Raw genomic sequence first — 19,292 nt, 5'->3', positions numbered from 1 at the left:
TCCCGGGTAGGGGCTGGGATTTCGGTTTCTGCTCCCACGGTGTCCCCAAGGCCCTGGCAGGGGATGGGAGGCCTGGAGCTCCCTCCTTTTCCTCCAAGGCCCTGGGGGGGCATTGGAACTGTTCCCCCCACAGGGGGCCTGGGAGAATTGGGATATTTTGGGCCCTGCTACAACAATCCTGGGTGGCGGCTGGGATTTGGGCTAATCTCCACCAAAGGCCTTGTGGGGCGGGGGTTTAGCATCACCCACCCAAGAGCACGGAGGGGCTGGGCCCCGGCCTGCCCTCCCTCAAGGGCCCCGGGGCTGGGATTTACCCCCCACCAACGCCCCGTGGGGCCGGGGGAAGCCGAATCCCACCCCACAGGCCGTGGGGAGGGAGAGGGGAGAGGCGGACCAGACCCCAGCCCCCCAACAAGGTTTTAGTGGGGGATACTTAGGGCCCTTCGTACCGGGTTGAGCCCCCAGCGGCCGCCCTGGCGGACCGCGTCTCTATGGTGGCGTCACCGCCGGCCAGAGCGTCGCGCCTGACGTCATCACCCGGCGCCCGTCGGGCTGTTGCCGCGGTAACGGCGGCGATGGAGGGCGGCGGGCGGCCCTCGGCCGCGCAGGCCGCTCTGCTGGCCGCCAGCACCGCCCTCACCGCCCTGCTCTATTCCGTCTACCGGCAGAAGACCCGCGTCGCCCGCGGCCTCCAGGTGGGTGCGAGGGGTCACCGGGGTAAGGAGCGCCGGGGCCCCGGGCCCCGATCGCGGCCTGGTACCGTCGGCTGAGCCGCGGCCTCCCGTTTCCTCCCCGCAGGGCGCCAAGAAGGTCCGGCTGGATGGGGAACTGCGGGCGGTGCTGCTGGAGGCGCCGGGGCGCTGCGTCCCCTACGCGGTCATCGAAGGTAGGAGCAGGGCAAGGGGTGTCATGCCCAGCCTCGCGGGTCTGCTCCTGGCGGCTCATCTCCCCCCTGTCAGGCGGCCACTGGCCTTCCTGACAGCTCAAAGCACGGGCTGTCGGCTCTTCAGCTTCCCTCGTCTCAGAATCATAGAGTGGTTTGGGTTGGAAGGACCTTAAAGCCCATCCAGTGCCACCCCCTGCCCTGGGCAGGGACACCTCCCACCACACCAGGTCCCTCAAAGCCCCCTCCAACCTGGTCTTGAACCCCTCCGGGGATGGGGCAGCCACAGCTTCTCTGGGAACCTGGGCCAGGCTCTCACCACCCTCACAGCAAAAATTTTCTTCCTGAGATCTCATCTCAATCTCCCCTCTTTTAGTGTCAAACCCTTCCCCCTCGTCCTATGGCTCCCCTCCCTGATCCAGAGTCCCTCCCCAGCTTTCCTGGAGCCTCTTTAGGGACTGGAAGGGGCTCTGAGGTCTCCCTGGAGCCTTCTCTTCTCCAGGCTGAACCCCCCAGCTGAACCCCCCAGGCTGAACTCTCTCAGCCTGTCCTCACAGCAGAGGGGCTCCAGCCCTCGCAGCATCTTTATGGCCTCCTCTGGACGTGCTCCAACAGATCTTGTTCAGATACTGCCCATACTCGCTGTACGCAGTTAGAAGTGAAGCAGATGATTCACGAGCACCTCACATGCATTTCGGGTTTGTCTTTCAGGCGTGGTGCGGTCTGTTAAGGAGACTCTGAGCAGCCAGTTTGTGGAGAACTGCAAGGGCGTCATCCAGCGCCTGACGCTGCAGGAGCACAAGATGGTGTGGAACCGAACAACCCACCTCTGGTACGTGCCCGGCGCCCGCAAAGGTCTGGCTTTCAGACCAGCTGAGGTGCCCTCGGAGGGCCTGACACCCTGAGATGGCTTCAGACATGGCCAGAGTGACCAAGGTGCCCCAGAACTGGACCCCACAGTGGCTGTGGCCCCGTTACAGCTGCCAAAATGGGGTACCTTTGGCTGTTTTCAGGGCTGTATCCTTTCAGGGTTCACATAGGGGCTGCAGACAAGCACGGAGAGTAACCCAACGTGGGCAGAACGTTTATCAGCAGCCCCACGTTGTCGTTATGGGTGGTATTTCCCGAGCAAAACGAGACCTTCAAGACAGAAATTCAGTTGGATTTGGGTCCTCAGGACCAGAGGATGGTCCTGAGAGCTGCTGGAACGAGGGCACAGCGACAGTTTTCGAGCCTCAGCTAATTGGATAACGCTTATTGAATTTGCGTGTGTGACAGGCAGCGCTTCTCCCTGCAGGGTGGTTTCTGGCAGCCAGGAATGCCACAGGGAGATGAGGGGGAATTAGGTGGGCTGAAGCGCTCTCCTGGTGACGGTGGAAGCCCACGCTGCTTCTGCAGGGACTGCGGAAGCGCTGAGGTGAGGGTGGAGGGGCTTCGTGCATATCTGAGTGGTGTCACGAGGGGAAAGTGCCATTCTCCAGCGAATCCCATCCAAATAAACTTCCCTCAGGGCGGGTGATGGCTGGCAATCCCCAAAAATCACAGTCCAGCCCAGGCGATGTTTCCCTCGGGGGAAGTGCTAACGCTCAGCTTTATCCCCTTCTCCTTCCCCAGGAACGACTATGAGAAGATCATCCACCAGAGAACCAACACCACCCCCTTTGACCTGGTCCCTCAGGAGGACGGTGCCGGCGTCACCGTCAGGGTGATGAAGCCGCTGGACGCCGCCGAGCTCAGCCTGGAGACGGTGTATGAGAAATTTCACCCCTCCGTCCAGTCCTTCACCGATGTCATCGGCCACTACATCAGCGGCGAGCGCCCCAAGGGCATTCAGGAGACGGAGCAGATGCTGAAGGTGGGCACGGCGCTGACGGGAGTGGGAGAGCTGGTCCTGGACAACGCCACCATCAAGCTGCAGCCCCCGAAGCAGGGCATGCCCTACTACCTGAGCGCCCTGGATTTCGACTCCTTGCTGCAGAAACAAGAATCCAACGTCCGCTTCTGGAAAATCCTCACCGTCGTTTTCGGTTTTGCCACCTGCGCCATCCTCTTCTTCATCCTCCGCAAGCAATACCGGCATCACCGCCAGCAGCGGCACCTCAGGCAGATGCAGGATGAATTCCGGCAGGCCCAGGAGCGCCTGATGCGCGAAATGAACGTGGAGGGGGGAGAGACCCTCAAAAACGCCTGCGTTATCTGTTTAAGCAACATCAAATCCTGCGTCTTCCTGGAGTGCGGGCACGTTTGCTCTTGCAAGGAGTGCTACCGGGCTCTCCCCGAGCCCAAAAAGTGCCCCATCTGCCGGCAGCCCATCTCCAGGGTGGTGCCTTTATACAACAGTTAAATTTTTGTGGGTGTTGGGGAGGGGGGGGAAGCTTTTGGCATTAAAGCTGTCTCTCGCCGAGGGGTTTTCTCACCTGGCTGCTTGGGTGGTTGGTTTTTTGGGGAAGGGGAAGGAGCTGGAGCGAGTCGGGGTGCAGAGCCGGGTCTTAAAAGGTGACAGTCCGGCTGAGCAGGGCTCATATCGCGCTCTGGAGGTTTTTGGGGTGAGAAATGAGGATTCCTCGCAAAGGATGATGAGGATTCCTCACAAAGGGGGACGAGGATTCCTTGCAAAGGATGATGAGGATTCCTCACAAAGGGCGCTCAGCTGGGAGAGGAGATGCAGTTTCAAGCGCTTCTGTTAAGAGTCAGACTCTCAGGGTTTGCGTCATGAAATAACCAGCTTATAAAAACGTTGGTGGGAGGGGGGAAAAGATGTGTTACAGCTTCTCTGAGGCTGCAGGATTCAAGCGACGCTGCCACCTGGCTCCGGAGACCGACGGAGCGGGGTGGGCTTTCAGGGGACTTATGGGGGGGGTGTTTTGTGTGAACACAAGTAGTTCTGTCATCATCCCCGAAATCGGTTTGTGACCGTATCACGCCAGAACGGGGAGGTGAAAACGCTGTGGCTGATTTTCTGCACTTGGCTTGAGCTGGGATAGAAAAAGGGATGTAAAGTAATAAAATAGGATGAAGAGTGTGTTTATCTCGGATCATTGCGTGACCCTGATGGGGGGGGACACGGGATCTGCTGCCCCTCTGTGCTCTGGGGACCATACACGCTGTGCTGATCAGCACCAGGGGAATGTAAATCGCTGTGGAGTGGTGATAGGGGTGGGGTGGGTGGGATCGCGTCCCTCTGCGCTGTCACGACAGCGCTGTCATGACAGACACCCCTGTCCCCTTGTCTGTAATGCAGGCGGCACCAAAACCCCAAACTTTCATATGGAAAAGGAAAATTCCCTTCCCCGACTCCCCCGTTTTGCTGTAAATCACGTCCGGTAACTGCACCCGAGAGGGTTAACGAACCCAAAATGAGGCTTCAATTAACCTTTGCTGTGGAGGGCACCGAATTTTTAATTAGAGGAACACAAGGACGAGTTGGGGGAGTCCCTGATTTGGGAGCCTGGGATAGGAACGGTCGAAATTCCCAGGATTTGGAGGAAGACCCTGTGCCTGCCGACAGGCAGAGCCGCTCGAATCCCCCTGAGGGCTCTGCTTTTCCAGCGATCGCCAGGAAAAATGCTGAATTTAAGGAGGAAATAGGATTGTTTCCTCATTAACCAGCCCGGCTGGGAGGTGTCCGAAGGCCACTGTGGTTGTGTGGCACGAAGCCACCGGCTCGAGGAGCGGGGCCTTGGGCCACCCCAGCGCCGGGAAGGGACACATGCAGCCGGCTGTAGATGGCGGTGGCCGCCTGCCGCAGCGATGCTGCCTGCCTGCGCGCTGCCTGCCGGCGGGGAAAGACACAATCCCGGCCGGAAAAAGCCAAAAACCCAGCAGGAAAAGCTAGAATCCCAGCAGGAAAAGCCAGAATCCATCTCACCGGCAGAGAGAGACATCCCTCCTCTCCCCGCGGTTATCGCCCTGCCCTGCCCTGCCCTGCGTGCCCTCCTGCTGCTGCCGGAAAATAAAACCTCCTTTTATCAGCGGCTCAAAGTGCATCGTGGAAAAAAAAAAACAAACCCACAACAAGAAAGCCCCAAGACTTTCCCCCATGGATCATGCTGCCGTCTTCCCAAGAGTGCGGATTTAAGATCCCGGACCACCTGAGACCCCCGACTCCTTTTCTTATGAGGCGCTTTCTGCTGTAAAAAAATCATATTTAGAGGCTTTTTTTTTGTGGCCGCTGCTGCCCGTCGCTCCCTGTGCTGTATCACGGCTTTGCCTTTCCCCCCACAGCTGCGGTTTCCTGGGGACCGACCACCCCAAAAAGCCTCGTCCCCTGGATGGGGGGCAGCGGGGAGGTCACCCCCCCTCAGGCAGATTGAGGCCCCCAGCCTCAGCGTTTTCCCCGGGGAACGGAGCCGTCACGCGAAGCCTAAAAATACACTTTTGGGGGGGCTGTGCTTTCCCCGTTACCTTTCGCCTCCTGTTTTCAAGCTTTCCCCCGTGATATCTCGGGCGGAGACGCAACCTTATGTAAGGAGCTGACAGCTCGGGGGTGTGCGGGGGCGCGGGAGAGGGGCTGGTGCGGCTCCCGGAGCTGAGGATTTTCGGCAAACGAGGGGTTCGGAGATGGGAGCAGCCCCGGGGCAGCACGTCCCAGCCCCTCTCCTTCCCCTGCCACCGTCCCGCTCGGCCCCAAACGAGCCGGGCTCCCGCTTCCAGAGAGATCCGCCGGTGGAGATGTTGTAACCCCGCACAAATGGGTTTTTTCTCCTGTTGTCCCCACTGTCCTCCCCCACTCCGCTTTGCAGGGGATGCACCAGGGATGCCTGACCCCCCCACTCCCCCAAATAGCTGTAATCTGCCCCAAAACGATAGCCCCAGCCTCCCCATCACCCCTCGCCTGGGTTGGCTCACTTGGCCGGGCAATAACCCCCAAGGCCCGTGGCTGCCGCGGGGAAAACCCCATGGAAAGCTGAAGCACGAAAGTGACCCACAAGTTTCACCACGCTGCTCCGGGAAAGGCTTGGGCAGGGACACGTCTTGGGGACCGACAGCCGAGAGCACCCAGAGTGACTCCCCACATCGCAGCCCCCCACGGAGAGGTCCTGCGAAGGCTCATTTCTGCTGGGCTCTGCAGGACAGATGTGGGGCTGAGCCCACGCTCCATGGGGACAGGTGCTGGCCTCTCCAGGGATGCTGTGGGGCAGCTCTGAGCATCCTAGATGTGGTTCTGGGGCAGCCTAGGCTCCCCAGGGATGCTGTGGGGCAGCCTGGGCTCACGGGGTGTTGCTGTAGAACAGCTCCAAGCTCTACAGGGATAACGTGGGGCAGCTCCAGGCTCCCAAGGGATGCTGTGGGGCAGTTCCACACTCAGAAGGGATGCTGTGGAGCAGCTCTGAGCTCCCTAGATGTGGTTGTGGGGCAGCCTAGGCTCCCCAGAAGTGGCTGTGGGGCAGCCTGGGCTCTAAAGGGGTAACGTGGGCCAGGTCTGGGGTCTCTAGGGCTGCCTGTTCGGCAGCTCCAGAGTTCCCAAGGGATGCTGTGGGGCAGCTCGGGCCTCCCCAGGAGTGGCTGTGGGGCAGACCTGGGCTCTACGGGGATACTGTGGGGCACTTCGGGGATGCTGTGGGGCAGCTTCAAGCTCCCCAGGGATGCTGAGGGGCAGCTCGGGGCTCCCCAGGAGTGGCTGTGGGGCAGCTCCGGGCTCCCCAGGGATGCCGAGGGGCAGCTCCGGGCTCCCCAGGGAAGTGGGGCTCACCGGAGATGCTGTGGGGCAGCTCGGCCCCCCGCCCCGGGGATGCTGCGGGGCAGGCCGGTGGGGCAGCCCCGGGGATCCCCGGGGTGCGTGGGGCAGCCCACCGGGGGCGGTGCCGCTGCCCGTGGCGGGGGCCGTACAGCTCCCGCCCCGTCCCGCCCGGTCCCGCCTCCCGCTCCTCTATCGCCGCCGCCGCCGGAGCCGCCGCCGCAGCCGCCGAGCCGCCAGCAGCGCCGGGCCGGGCCGGGATGTGACGGGGCGGCCGCCCCGCTCCGCTCCGCCGCTGCCCCGGGCCCGCGGGCCCCGCGCCCCGGGAGGCTGTCGGGGGGCGGCGGCGGCGGCGGGCCCCCCCCCGCCGCCCCCATGTCGGAGGGGCCGCCCTACGGCGAGGGGCAGCTGGCGGGGGACGCGGCCGTGGGGCAGCTGCCCTTCCCCGTTCGCCTCCGCGGCCCCGACGGCCTCCTCGCCGGCGGGCAGGGCAAGCGGCCCCCCAAGCTGGGGCAAATCGGCCGCAGCAAGAGAGGTGGGTGTCGGCGGGGACGGGAGGCGGCGGGGGGCGCCGGGACCTTCCCCGGGGACGAGGCACTGGGGACCTTCCCGGGATGCAGGGGACAGGGAAGCGGGGAGCATCTCCGGGGACGGGGCGCGGCCCACCGGGGACCCTGCGGGATGTCGGGCACGGTGTCCCGGTGACCTTTCCCAGAGATGCAGGACACCGAGGATTGTCCCCAGGGACAGGACACGGTGCGCTGGCCTCCCTGGGGGATGTCGGGCATCGTGTCCCCGGGACCTTTCCGGGGATTGTCCCCAGGGACAGGGCACAGCGCACGGGGCTCCCTGCGGGATGTCGGGTATCGTTTCCCAGGGACCTTCCCCGGGATGCAGGACACCGGGGACTGTCCCCAGGGACAGGACACGGTGCTCTCTGGGCTCCCTGCGGGATGTCGGGCATCGTGTCCCGGGGCCCTTCCCTGGGGACAGGTCACGGTGCCCCGGGCACTTTGCCGGGGTGTAGGACAGCAGGGACCTTCCCCAGGGTGCCCTGGGGACCATCCCCGGGGTGTAGAGGTGAAGGGACCTTCCTTGGGGACAAGGCACCGTGCCGGGGGGGGTAGGTACCCCCACCAGGGACAGGGCAGGGTGCAGGGTACCGGGTACCCTCCCCCGGGGACGGGGCACGGTGCACCAGGTACCGGTTCCCCTCTGGGGCACCGTGCTGGCTTTGCCACCAGCAGCACCAGGGCTGTGGGACATCCCCCCCCCCCCCCCGCCCCCCTCAAAATGCCCCCACGACCCTGGGATGACCTTGGGCGGGGGGGGCCCACGGCGGCAGCCTATTCATCACCGTTCTGTGTGTTTTTTCTGCTTTCCAGTGGTTATTGAAGATGATAGAATTGATGATGTGCTGCAAAATCTCTCGGAAAAGGCCCCTCCCGGTGTTTAAAGCCCCCCCCGGGGACGCTCGGCTGAAGCCTGGGGGGCTGGGGGGGGTCGGGGGTCGGTTTACAACGGCACAGGTTATCAGCACAAAATAAAGCCCCCCCCCCAAGACCGCGTCGAGCGAGCACCCGGAGAGCCGTCCTCGCCAGCCGGCGATGCCCACCGCCCAGCAGCACACCCTGCCCCCCAGGAGACGCACGGAGGGGAGGGCGGCGAGCGAGACAAAGCCCAGCGACAAATTAAAAAAAAATATATATATATATAATAATAAGAATAAAAATAATTAATAATTGGAAAAATAATCACCCGCTCCAAAAACCCCCACCCCAACCGGCCGACGCGAGGGATGAACGGAGGCGGCACGCCGCGGCTCTGAATTACTCGGGATTTCTTGTCTCGGTGGGATGAACCTCGCGCCACGTTAGATCGGGGGGTAAGAGGAAAGGGGGCAGCGGAAGATGGGGGGTGGGAGGGGGAGCCGGTCCCCGGGGTGTCCCCCTGGCCAGGGTCGGTCCCCGCGGGCACCTTGTTTACATTATTTAATCTTGCAAAAATGAATCCGTGCACTTGGATGTACCACGCTATCCCCCTTCCTTATGATTATTATTATTTTTTTTTTAATGTTGATGTCTTTGGATGTTGGAAAATGATATAAAAGAATATATATATATTTCCTTTTAGTCATGTTTTAAGGTTCTCGAGGGGAAAAAAACAAAACAAAACAAAACAACTTTTATAAAGGAAGGGCCTAGAGGAAGAATTGCTGGTTTATTTTTTAAAGCTTGTACTTTTTGGTTGCTGTGAGCAAAGGGAGAGATTTTCTATGTATGGGGGGGGCGGGGGGGACGCTCGGCTTTTCTAACTTCCATGCAGTCTGTAGTGTGGGTGATTTTGGTTTGGTTTTTTTTTTTTCTCTCTTATATTGTGGCAGTTTCCTCTTTAATAGACTGTATTAAAAAAAAAAATCTATATATATAAAAAAAAAAAAACCAACAACCTAATCTAATGTAATCACAAGAGTGCCAAACACTTGGAGATGCCGGAGGGCAGCGATTTCCCTCCCCGGGTTGAGCAGCGCTCGGGGTTTTCTGCTCTTTCTAGGGCTCGGTCGATCTTTCGTGGGGTTTTCTTTGACTTCTCTTTTCTAATCTTTCTTTTTAACTATTTTGCATGATGTGCATAAAAAAAAAAAAAGAAAAAGGAAAAAAAAAAAAAAGCGGCGCCTCTTGCGTGAGGGCTCGGTTTCTTGTTTCTGTTTGCGACTGACTGACAGACCTCAAGGCAGGTTTTCTTTCCTCCTTTTTCTTAAATATTGTGTATGTTGCACTTTTATCCACTACACAGGGCTATTTCTGCAATGTCCAAATAAAAAGGAAAAAAAAAAAAAAAGAAACAAAACAAACAAAAAAATAATCCTATGAAATGAATGCGGCTCTGCCGTGCTTTCCCGCGTGCGGCCGGGGCCCAGCGCCGCGAGCATCCCTCCCCACCCACCCAAATAACCCCAAAAATACCTAAAACCCCCTCGCCGCTCTCCCACACGGACACCCTCCCCGCCCCCGCCCCCGGGGTCATGCTGCGCCCTGAATAATTAATTACGATTAATATTTATTTATGGGATATTTTCTTTAAAATGGGAAGAAGCGCAAGTTTTATGGAAAAAAAAAAAATAAATAAATCAACACGAGGTCCTGAAATGCTGGGAGGGGGACCCAAAAAAGGTCCCCTCCGCTGCTGGGAAAGCCTGGGGAAAAGGAAAATCGGGATGTTTTTATCCCGGCGTCGCTTCCCCCCACCCCCACCTAAACCCAAATCCCGGCCCACTCCCCGCGAGCGCCGTCGTTAATCATTGCCGGTGTTAATAAGAGCCGTTATCGCTCCCGCCGGCGCGACCGAGGGCACGAGGAAACCTTTGTGCCGGGCGGGGGGGGGGGGGGGGGAAACATCACCGCGCCCGGGGAAACAGGTCCCCGGGATGGGGGTTTTATTGCAAATCAAATAATATATTGCCATAAAAGCCGCCTGCAGCCGAGCAGGGCTGGTGCTGTGATAGCTGGGGGGGGGGGGGGGGGGGGGGGGGGGGGAAGGTTGAGTAATTTCGGGGGGGGGACAGGGCACCGGTGCTGCCCATACGCCCCCATTTTTGGGGTGCCAAGGCTGCAAGGGTCTGCAGAGCGCTCCCCTTCCCAGCACCTTTGCCATTTATGTCTCCGTTTTTAACCCCCGCAGCCTCTCACGGGTGCGGGACAGGACGGGGAGACTTGCTGAAGTGCTCCCTTGAAAAAAAAATTAAAAAAAAAAAAAATCCCTAATTATCTTAATTTTTTATTTTTTTTTTTCCTCCCCCAAGGTCGCAGCCGTGTGGGTTGGACTCAGCGGGCACCACCAACCCTTTGGCCCTGGAATTTTCTATTCTGGGTGACCCCACACACCTGCAAAGCACGAGATGGGCCTGCGGGAGGGTTTTATGGTGGTTTTTTCCCCCCCCCCCCCCTCAATCTAATGGGGTTTTTTTTGGTCCCAAACGGCAGCTGGGTGTGAGCCCAGGGCTTTGGGGGGAGCAGGAACAGCCCACGGGGGAGCGGAGCATCCTGTGTCTGCGGAGAAGGCGGCTCTGGGCGGCTCGTAAGACACATAACCATGGGCTGGATGCGGCCGTTGGCACTTGGTTAATTGGGTTTACCAAAAAAAGCCTCCATTTTGCACAAAAAACCCCCATCTATGGGTCTGCCAGACCCAATTGCCCTCTTTCTCCCAGGCATCAATAAACCTCCAAGCACCCAAACCCCCCTGAAACCCAGAACCACCAGGCAGGGTGCTCCGGGGCTGGGGTCCATGCATGGTGCTGGGAGCCCCCCAAAACCCCTCAACAGCCCGGAAAAGCCTGGGACGAGCCGGAAAAAGCCTGAAACTCGAGGGGGAAGGGAGGCTGAAAGAAGAGGAGATTCTGCTAAATTATAAACCGCTCTTTTATATGCATCTTTCATGCACGGCGCATAAATAATGGAGCAGGAGAGCCCGGGGAGCTCGCTTACGGGGAGGATGCGGGATGGAGGGGCGAGAAGGAGAGGGTCGGGGGATGGATGGTGGGGAGAAAAAAAAAAAAAAAATAAAAGATGTGAAGTCGGGGATCCCCTGGCCACGCATCGCCGGGATGATGATATTCTGAAGGAGGATTTAAGGATTAAGCTGGCCACGGGGCAGGAGTTTATTGCATACATTATTTAACAGATGGCCCAACGCAGGCGGCCGGCTGCCGGCGGTCTCCCCGGTGACCTTGGCCGGGAGATGCCGGGGCCGGGCAGGGAGCCTGGTGCCACCACCAGGGCTCCGGTTACGGGGACCAGAGAGGAAAAAAAAAACAAAAACCAAACCATTCTCACCCCCCCCCGGGAGCCGGCACCCAGAAGCTCCAGTGCCAAATCCCCATGGAAACAGCAAAAAAGTAAAAAAAAAAAAAAAAAGAAACCACCCAGCCCTGGCCCATATGGGCTGCTTGTTTTGGCAGTGGTGGGGGAAAAAACAAAAAAAAGAAGGAAAAAAATTAAAATAAAATAAAAGAGCCGTTTGCAGGTTTATTTACCGAAGGAAACTTGGCACTTTGGGAAGGAGGAGGGTGACGGAGGAACAAGCGAGAGGCAAAGGTCTCGGCAGCACCCAGAGCGCTTAAAACATCCCACTCCAGCGCCCAAATATGCACTTGAATCCCATTTCCCTGGGAATTTTGGCACTAGGGGGAAGGTGCTAAAACACTTGGTGCCCCAGTAAAACCAGCCCTGGCCCCTTACACCCAAGAGCCCCGGGGGTGGTGGTGGTGGTGGAATTTTTATTCACCTCTAAAGCCACTCATTTTCTGTGGGCTTTAAATCCCCACGGCAATTGCGGCATCAGCCATTCTCATCTTGAAAGCCCCCCAGGGATGATACCAGCCCTGGGGGGAGGGAGGGGCTCAGGGTGATGGCTGCCCATTTGGGGACTGCATCAGCTTGCCCCCTCCCTCCTCCCCCCCCCCATTTCCCACATCACCAGAGCAGTTTGCAATAACCCACAGAAAATCACCCCGAAAAATCGAGGGCAGTGGGTTGCAGCTGGGGCAAAGCAGAGCATGGGGGAGCAGGCGAATTCCACTCCCCCCCCCCCAAAGTGCTTCCCCTGAAAGGACGCCCATGTAGCAACCACCCAAAATAAATATTCTTTTTATTCTGTGGGTTTTTTTTTTTTTTCCTCCTCTCCCCACCAAAACTAGGGCACGTTAAACTAGGCCAGCGCTCCCCTGCAAAGTGATTTATTTATCGGGGGGGGGGGGGGGGGGGGGGGTGTAGCGAGAAGGGACGGCGTGGGATGGGGGGCTGCAGAGCAGCCGTGTCCAGGGCAGGGATGCTCCACCCCACTCCCAAAAAGCTGTGGTTTCGGGGGAGAAAACGGGGTCAGTTTTTCCTCTTGTTGAAAAAAAATAATAATAATAAAAAAAAATCATAATTACTGAGAAGGGGGCAGTTTAAGTGACCTTCGGCGGGGAAGAGATGAAACCGGTCATTTTAATGGTATCAAACCCCCTTTTGATCCATTCTCTCGAGGCTGCTACTGGTTTCAACCGCATGTGGTTAATGTTTTATATTGCGGCGTTACCAACATAAAATATCCTTTAGCAAAAGGGATAAAATCATGAAGGAATTTTGTTGGGTTTTTTTTTTGCCCCACAGGAAAAACTCCATTTCTCCCCCCCCAGCTTTTTAACCGAGGAATGAAAAAAAGCCAGTGGTTGCCCTCTCCCACGCTTGAGATCTCTCTGCCCGTCCCTGCGATGGAGCTGGAGGTGATTGGGGGGGGCCAAGGGGGGGGGGGTGTAGGGTGCAGCACCCTCCCGCTGGGTGCTCCCCCATCAAACGTGGCCTTGGGGCTTTTTATTTTTTTGCCTAATTTCCCGGTGCCTTTGGGTTTCGCCCCGGGAGAAGGGCTCCTCGCGGTGTGGACCCAAACCGCTCCTCGTTTGGGGGGAATTTTGGGGGGATGCGGGTCCCCCATTCCCGAGCTCTTTGTCCCACAGCCACTAGAGGCCACTGAGGCTCTGTGATCCCACCTGATTTATTCAACGTGGGACATTCGGACACCAACATTAGCACCCAAAAGGGTAAAATCAAGGTGGGGAAGAGGTATAAAGCACAGAGGCAGCAAAATTGGGGGAAAACGGGGCAGAAAAATGGCTCGTCCCTAAGCTCCGTCAGTATCCCCAGGGGCATCCTCACCCCGGGGGCAACGGGGTAAGCAATTTTCTCACCTCAAATCTGGTCAAGCCACTCAGCTGCCCAGGCCCACGCTGAGCATTAAACAGGATTTTTGAGCAGCCCCCCTGCAAGCTAAACATCTCTGGAGAACGGGGAAACTCTGCCCCACATGCAGCTTCCCTCCTGGACCCACGCTTGGAGGGGCCAGGCTCAATGGGAATTTTTTGGAGGGGGTCAAGCAGCCACTCCCAAGATGCAGCATTTCCCACCTTGGGAGCATCCTGCAAAAAAAAAAAAAAAATCCCAAATCCCTCCTGTTCCCTGCTACAGGGACCCAGAAAGCCGAGCTCCCTGCCTCCCCAGGCTCCTTATTTTCTTTTAGCCTGGAGTTAAAATTTCTAGGATATTATAAACAGCTGTTCCCGCTAATGAGGACTAAGCGAAACATCAGACATCTTAATTTATACGTTGCTCAAGGTGTCAAACTGTTGCATTACAATAACAAGTGGGAGACACCTCACCAAAAAATGAGAAAAAAGTTTCACTCGGAGCTAAATGCAGAAGCAGATGCTCAAATAAAAACCAAGCCTGAGCAAAGCGCCGGGCTCTGCAGCCCTGCCAATGTTTTCCCAGTTAAATATTCGAGGTTTGGGGGGGGGGGGGGCAGATTTTATTTTTTTGGGGGTGGGGATGCCTGTACAGCCTCATATTTGTGCAACCCAGGAGCATTTTCACTCCCTGAGCGGGCAGGTAAGGATCGCTGCTGCTTTCTCGGGGCTGCCCCAGTTCCCAGCCTCATTGGCCTCAGCAGGAGAATTCCTGCCGGAGTTTTTCCGTGATTGTTTTCCCCCTGGGTTTTGGCGGGATGCGCCTGCAATAGCTATCGCCCGGCCTCCTGCCAGCGATGCGGTGTGGGGGATATGAAGGAAACCAGAGGAATTAGGGCTCCCCTCCACGCTATGGCATTGCAATTATTAATATATATTATTTTTGCATGCGTGACACCCGTACGAGCCCGTTGCTTTGCAGACCTCAGTCTTTCCAGCAGCTTTTAGGCATCCTCCCAACCCGCTCGTCCTTTCCCATGGAGTCACTGTTGATGAGCAATGATGGAAAAAGGGGAGCAAAGCAGCTGCTGGGACCATCTCCCGGGGACCCCGCAGCTTCATGTGGACGGCTTGGAGCCTCAGCCCCTTCCCAGGCTGGGGAACAAAAGAAAATAAAACAAAATAACCAAACCACACACACCAAAAAAACCCACCCCAAGCAGGCCATGTGATATAACACCCCAAAATACCCAGCGGTGAGTCACGGTGCTGGGTGCGGAGATGGGGCTGAACCAGCTCTGAGTCAGCCCAGCGGGCACAGGCTGTGTTTGTGTCCCCCCCCCAGCTCCCTGTTTCCCATTTTTGCTCCAATCCCGCACAAATACAAACAAATACGCCGTGACTCAGAGGCACGTGGTGGGGCTCAGCCTGCGGCACCCCCTCCTAACCCCCCCCGGCATCCCCAAATCCCCACCAGTGCCACAATGACGGGGCCAGACACACCAGCATCTTGCAAAATCCAGGCCTGGGAAGCACTAAAGAACACTTTTTAAATGTGTATTTTTGGAGGGGGGGGGACACACAGAAGGTCCTCACCGATGCCACTGCAAGGAAGCACTTCGGATTTTCCAACTAGCTCTAATTAATTAGCATTTTCTCAGCTTAGCATCGTTTTAAACCTGAAGCACCAACTAATTCCCCTCGGTCATGGCCAGAGGAAGCGGATATGGAGCAGAGACCCTGCCCAGGGCCAGCTGAGATGATGAGGCGAAGCCCCACATCTGGGACACCTGCATTGCCAGGGGTGGTGGGTGCTGGTAGAGCCGGGACGAGACTCAGTGCAACCCGGTCCTAGCCCTTCCCAAACCACAGCATCCAAGAACACTCCCAGCCAGATGGAAAACAGCAAGAAAAACAGGGCTTATCTTGGAGGAGGTGCTTTTGGAAAGCTGCCCTGGGGTTATTTTCACCTGATCTGAGCAAATACGTGGAGGGGAAAAAAAAACAAAAACCTTAGAGCACATAAATCCTGTGTGCCCGGCCGAGCAGCGTGTGAGATGTAGCACGGTGCAAAGCCGAGCCGCGCGGTGGCTTTAACCACCCACAAGGTTTAACCTCTCGGGATTCTCCCGGCCGGGTTAATCCCCAACCTCGTCACCCAGGTTAACACAACGTCCCCGCAGCACAGGTTAAGGAAAGGCAGAAGGCGAGTCGCCCCGCGGCGCGAGCATGATGAGACCCCGGCAGCATCCCCAGCATCCTCAACTGGTTTCCATAGCGACCCAGATTGGGTGCTGGGGAAGCAGGGGCGAGGAGGGGGGCTCAAAAGGACACTTAGCACAGCAAAACAGAGGGCTTAATAAAAAAAAAAACCACCAACAACTTTGCATCTCAGTGCACTGAGAGCGGGTGCGAGAGGAGGCTGCAACCCAGTGACACCCCCCAGGCCAGCCCCCTGGGGAGGTATCCCCCACCCCATCGCCCCTGCACGGGAACGCTGCTCCGCACACATCCCGATCAGCCCATTTCAGGTATATCCACCCTCCCGGATTAATTCCCAGCCTGGCCGGGAAGTCCAGAGCCCTGCTATAGCCTTTCCCAACTCCAGCCAGAAGCAAACAGCCCCAAGATGCCAAAGAATTCATCCTCCAGCCCTGAACGCCAGAAAAACAGCCCTGCACCCAGGGATGGTGTGGGCAGGAGGGAGAGCCCAGGCAGCGCACGGATGCTCCCGGGGGTACGGATGCCTGTGGGCCCCCGCAGCTGCCCACCCCCACGGCCGTGCCCGCCGGCTGCGGCAGAGTTACACAAGGCTCCCGGCGCTTGCATAAGCCACAGTAGCATGTGCAGCTCCAAAAAGAGAGGAACAACGAGCAGGGACCACAATCCCGAAGATGGGACCCACGGCCTGAGCCCGTCTCCCGCAGGGGAGTCCCACGGGTCCCACGGCAGGGACATCGTGCAGCCAGAGCCATCCCTAAACAAAGTGGCATGATGCCTGCAGCATAACCGACCCCATCCTTGCTGGGGAGACCCAAAAAAAGGGGGAATTCAACCTGCCACAGCTGAAGCCCAGGAGAAAGGCTGCTAAAAAGCCAGCGAGCAACACGCACACCAGCCCTAGAGCACCCAGCACTCACTTGTCTCCCCTTCCAGCCCCGGGGTGGGGGGGGTATCTCCAGGGGAAGACCATTTTTTAAGGATTTTTAACTAAGCAGGATGGGGGAAGCACTTTGCAGGGCTCAGGCAGGCTGGGAGCAGCATCACCCCCTCCCAGGGAGCCTCTGCGGAGCAGCACGGTGTGGGCAAGCATCAGCCATCGGCTCCTAGCCCTCACCCGCGGAGGGATAAAGCACTGCCTTTAAAGCGGGGTCCCGTCAGCAGCCCAGGGATGCATTTGGCCAGAAACCCCGGTAATTTTGCACAGGAGACTCACCCTCTTTATGCACCAAAATATGTTGCTTCTACCCATCGTGGTGCTTTGGCATCGGCCCATATCAGCTTGCATCAAGCACAGGCAAGAGAGGGTTTTGAGGACCTGTCACCGTGACCAGACCGCCTCTGCCAAGGGATTTACACCCCACAGCCCAGGAAATCACATTTTCCAGGGGCTGTTCCCCCCTAACCAGTGTGCTGGGGCTGTGGCCACTACACTCATTTGCCCCAACGCCTTCACACCCTGCAAACCCACAGATATTTGAAACACCACCCACATCCCTTGCTTTCCTCCCTTGTGCACAGAAAGGGTTAACGACAATAGCAACAGAGCCAAGAAACCCCCGAATTTAAGGAGCAGGGAGGGAGGGGAAGCTCACAGACCTCTAGTTTTGCTTTTTGAACATCTGCAATATAATACTTGTGTGTTCAGGAGATTTAATGATTTTGACAATTAGAGGGACCTCCTGAGAGGCAGCACAGGGAGGAGACAAGCGCTTGCAGGACTCGTGCTCACACGTGTGTATCCCGACCCAGCACACGCTTCCCCTGGCAAAGGTGACTTTGCAGGTGACGTGAAATACGGAAAAGCCAGAAAATGCCATTGCACGGGGCGGGGGACAAGTCTCCTGATTTAAACACAACCCCCAGAATCAACACTGCAAAGCCACAGGCATCCCCGGAGCTGAAACAAACACTTACCAGTGACCCTGGGGCAGTGACACCAGCTCCCTGCAGCACAAGGGAACAAATTCCCATCCTCCTTCCTCATGTGGGCTGGGGAAGGGCACGATGGGGACAGTAGCCACCCCAAAAGCCAAAAACAGAGCCCTGGGACAGGGACAGCCGTAACTAACTGGAGGGGTCAGGCTCCACAGAACCCTAGGCACGCACTCAGTCCTCCTCACCCCTCATCCTCAGGCTTTATATTACCTTCAGGATAAATAAATTACAAAAACTCAGCGCAGCTGCCCTGGCTGTGAGCTGGAAGGGGGAAACAACCAACCCAAAAGAGCCCAAATCCCAGGTGCTTAAATAGCTCCCGGCCCCCAGGCCAGGTGGATCGCCCCTAATAAACGTTATTAAGGTGATGCCGTGCAAAGTGCACGTGTGGGGCCAGCGAAACCCTGCCAAAACCCTCTGTTTTCCCGCAAAGAGGAGCGGGGCCGGGGCGAAGCAGAGCTGCGGGAGGCGGCGAAGGCGGCGTGTGAAAACGCGGGGCTGCCGGCAGCTATTTCTGCGCCGTGTCAGCACCCACTGACAGCAGCCGCCATCGGCGTGAGCGCCCCCGAGAACACAGCCGAGCTACAGGCGCCTTCCTAAGACACCAGCTTCAACGTATATGTCTGTACTTCTACTTTGTCCCCGCAGTGCGGTCTGCAGGGTTGCGAAGCGCGGAGCTCGCTGATTTTGGGCGCAAAGCCTGGGAGTTTGGGGTCAAAGGGAGGTGCTGGTGGGTACTGGGCTCCAGCAGCAGCATCCACCCCACGGGGTCTGGATTCAAGGGCCCCTAAGATCCAAGATCCCTCGTTTCTCCTTATCTGATGGGCAGAAGCCTCTGGAAATCCCTTCTCCTTCCTCGCACACGAGGTCACTCTCTGTTTTTTCCCTTAATTTCTGGGACTTGGAGACAGAGCCAGGCAAATGCAACCGATTGTGTAACGTTTTGCTCAAAAAGCTTCTTAAACAGCCACATATTTCTATTGGATTTCCCTTGCCCTTCGCTGCTGATTACTCGAGTATTTATATATAAATAGAAGCTGTCTTCCCCATAATCTGCTTGTTTCTCCTAATTAACTCGAGGCTGCTCTCATCGGGCTGCTCAGCCCCTGGGTTTTGGGGGTGCCAGGATCTGGCAGCGCTCGGTGAACCCAAATCTGCCAGATTTCAGCTTTTCGGGGGAGAAAAGTCCTCCTGGCGCCCAGAGGCTCAGAAAATAACCCGTTTCCCAACTTTACATGCTCAATATTGGCCCCAGCATCCTCCCAGTCCACCCAGCCCCCCTGCACTTGAACACGATTTCTTCACCGCACCTTCCTCCATCCTCACAAAGCTTCCCCCTAATTTATGGAACGTCTCGATTTGCTAATTATTTTAATCATTATTACTCATCTTTCCTCTTCTTCCTCCCCCCCCCCTTTCTCCCCCCCCCCTTCCCCTCGATACTTCGTCCTGGGGCTGTCAATCACTTTAATAGCTGTTTACAACCTATCATCAAGTCTTGCATAACATCCACATGACTTCGCTCAGATGCCTCCGACACCCAAAAGCTGCCCCTGAGCTCTATTTCGGGAGCGATGAAGCCCACGGCACCAACCGGCCGCATCCCCCGCCGATGTGCCCAGGCCCCGGGATGGGGAAAATCAAAGGGAAAAACATTCCCCAAAGCAAAAGAATTTTGTAGTTAATATAAGACAACTCCAAGCTGCTCTCTGGAACAGGTTTTGGGGGTGAGGGCTTGTTAGGGTGGCTGCTGACCCCCTCCAGAGCATCACAAATAGATGTTCTCCTGCATCTTTTTGGGGAGATCAAGAGGAAGAAGTATCCAGAGCAGCCCTGGACGTGGATGTTCT

The 19,292-nt window shown here is 57.3% G+C and overlaps 2 protein-coding genes across 2 annotated transcripts; both read left to right on the top strand.

The window, feature by feature from the left end:
* The first annotated feature begins 563 nt into the window (after positions 1 to 563).
* On the top strand, positions 564 to 3,905 carry MUL1 (mitochondrial E3 ubiquitin protein ligase 1). Its single transcript, XM_074161728.1, has 4 exons — positions 564 to 695; positions 799 to 886; positions 1,595 to 1,715; positions 2,498 to 3,905. The coding sequence occupies exons 1-4, from the start codon at positions 576 to 578 to the stop codon at positions 3,225 to 3,227; spliced, it is 1,059 nt and encodes a 352-aa protein (XP_074017829.1). The 5' UTR covers positions 564 to 575; the 3' UTR covers positions 3,228 to 3,905.
* A 3,030-nt stretch (positions 3,906 to 6,935) lies between these two features.
* CAMK2N1 (calcium/calmodulin dependent protein kinase II inhibitor 1) lies at positions 6,936 to 8,016 on the top strand. The gene is made up of 2 exons (XM_074161742.1): positions 6,936 to 7,095; positions 7,946 to 8,016. Exons 1-2 carry the CDS (start codon positions 6,936 to 6,938, stop codon positions 8,014 to 8,016), a joined length of 231 nt encoding a protein of 76 aa, XP_074017843.1.
* Positions 8,017 to 19,292: the final 11,276 nt, after the last annotated feature.

This window comes from Numenius arquata, chromosome 20 (genome assembly GCF_964106895.1).
Source record: "Numenius arquata chromosome 20, bNumArq3.hap1.1, whole genome shotgun sequence".
Lineage (NCBI taxonomy): Eukaryota > Metazoa > Chordata > Aves > Charadriiformes > Scolopacidae > Numenius > Numenius arquata.
Note: the sequence above shows the minus strand (reverse complement) of the source record. Positions and strands in the feature narration are given on the sequence as shown.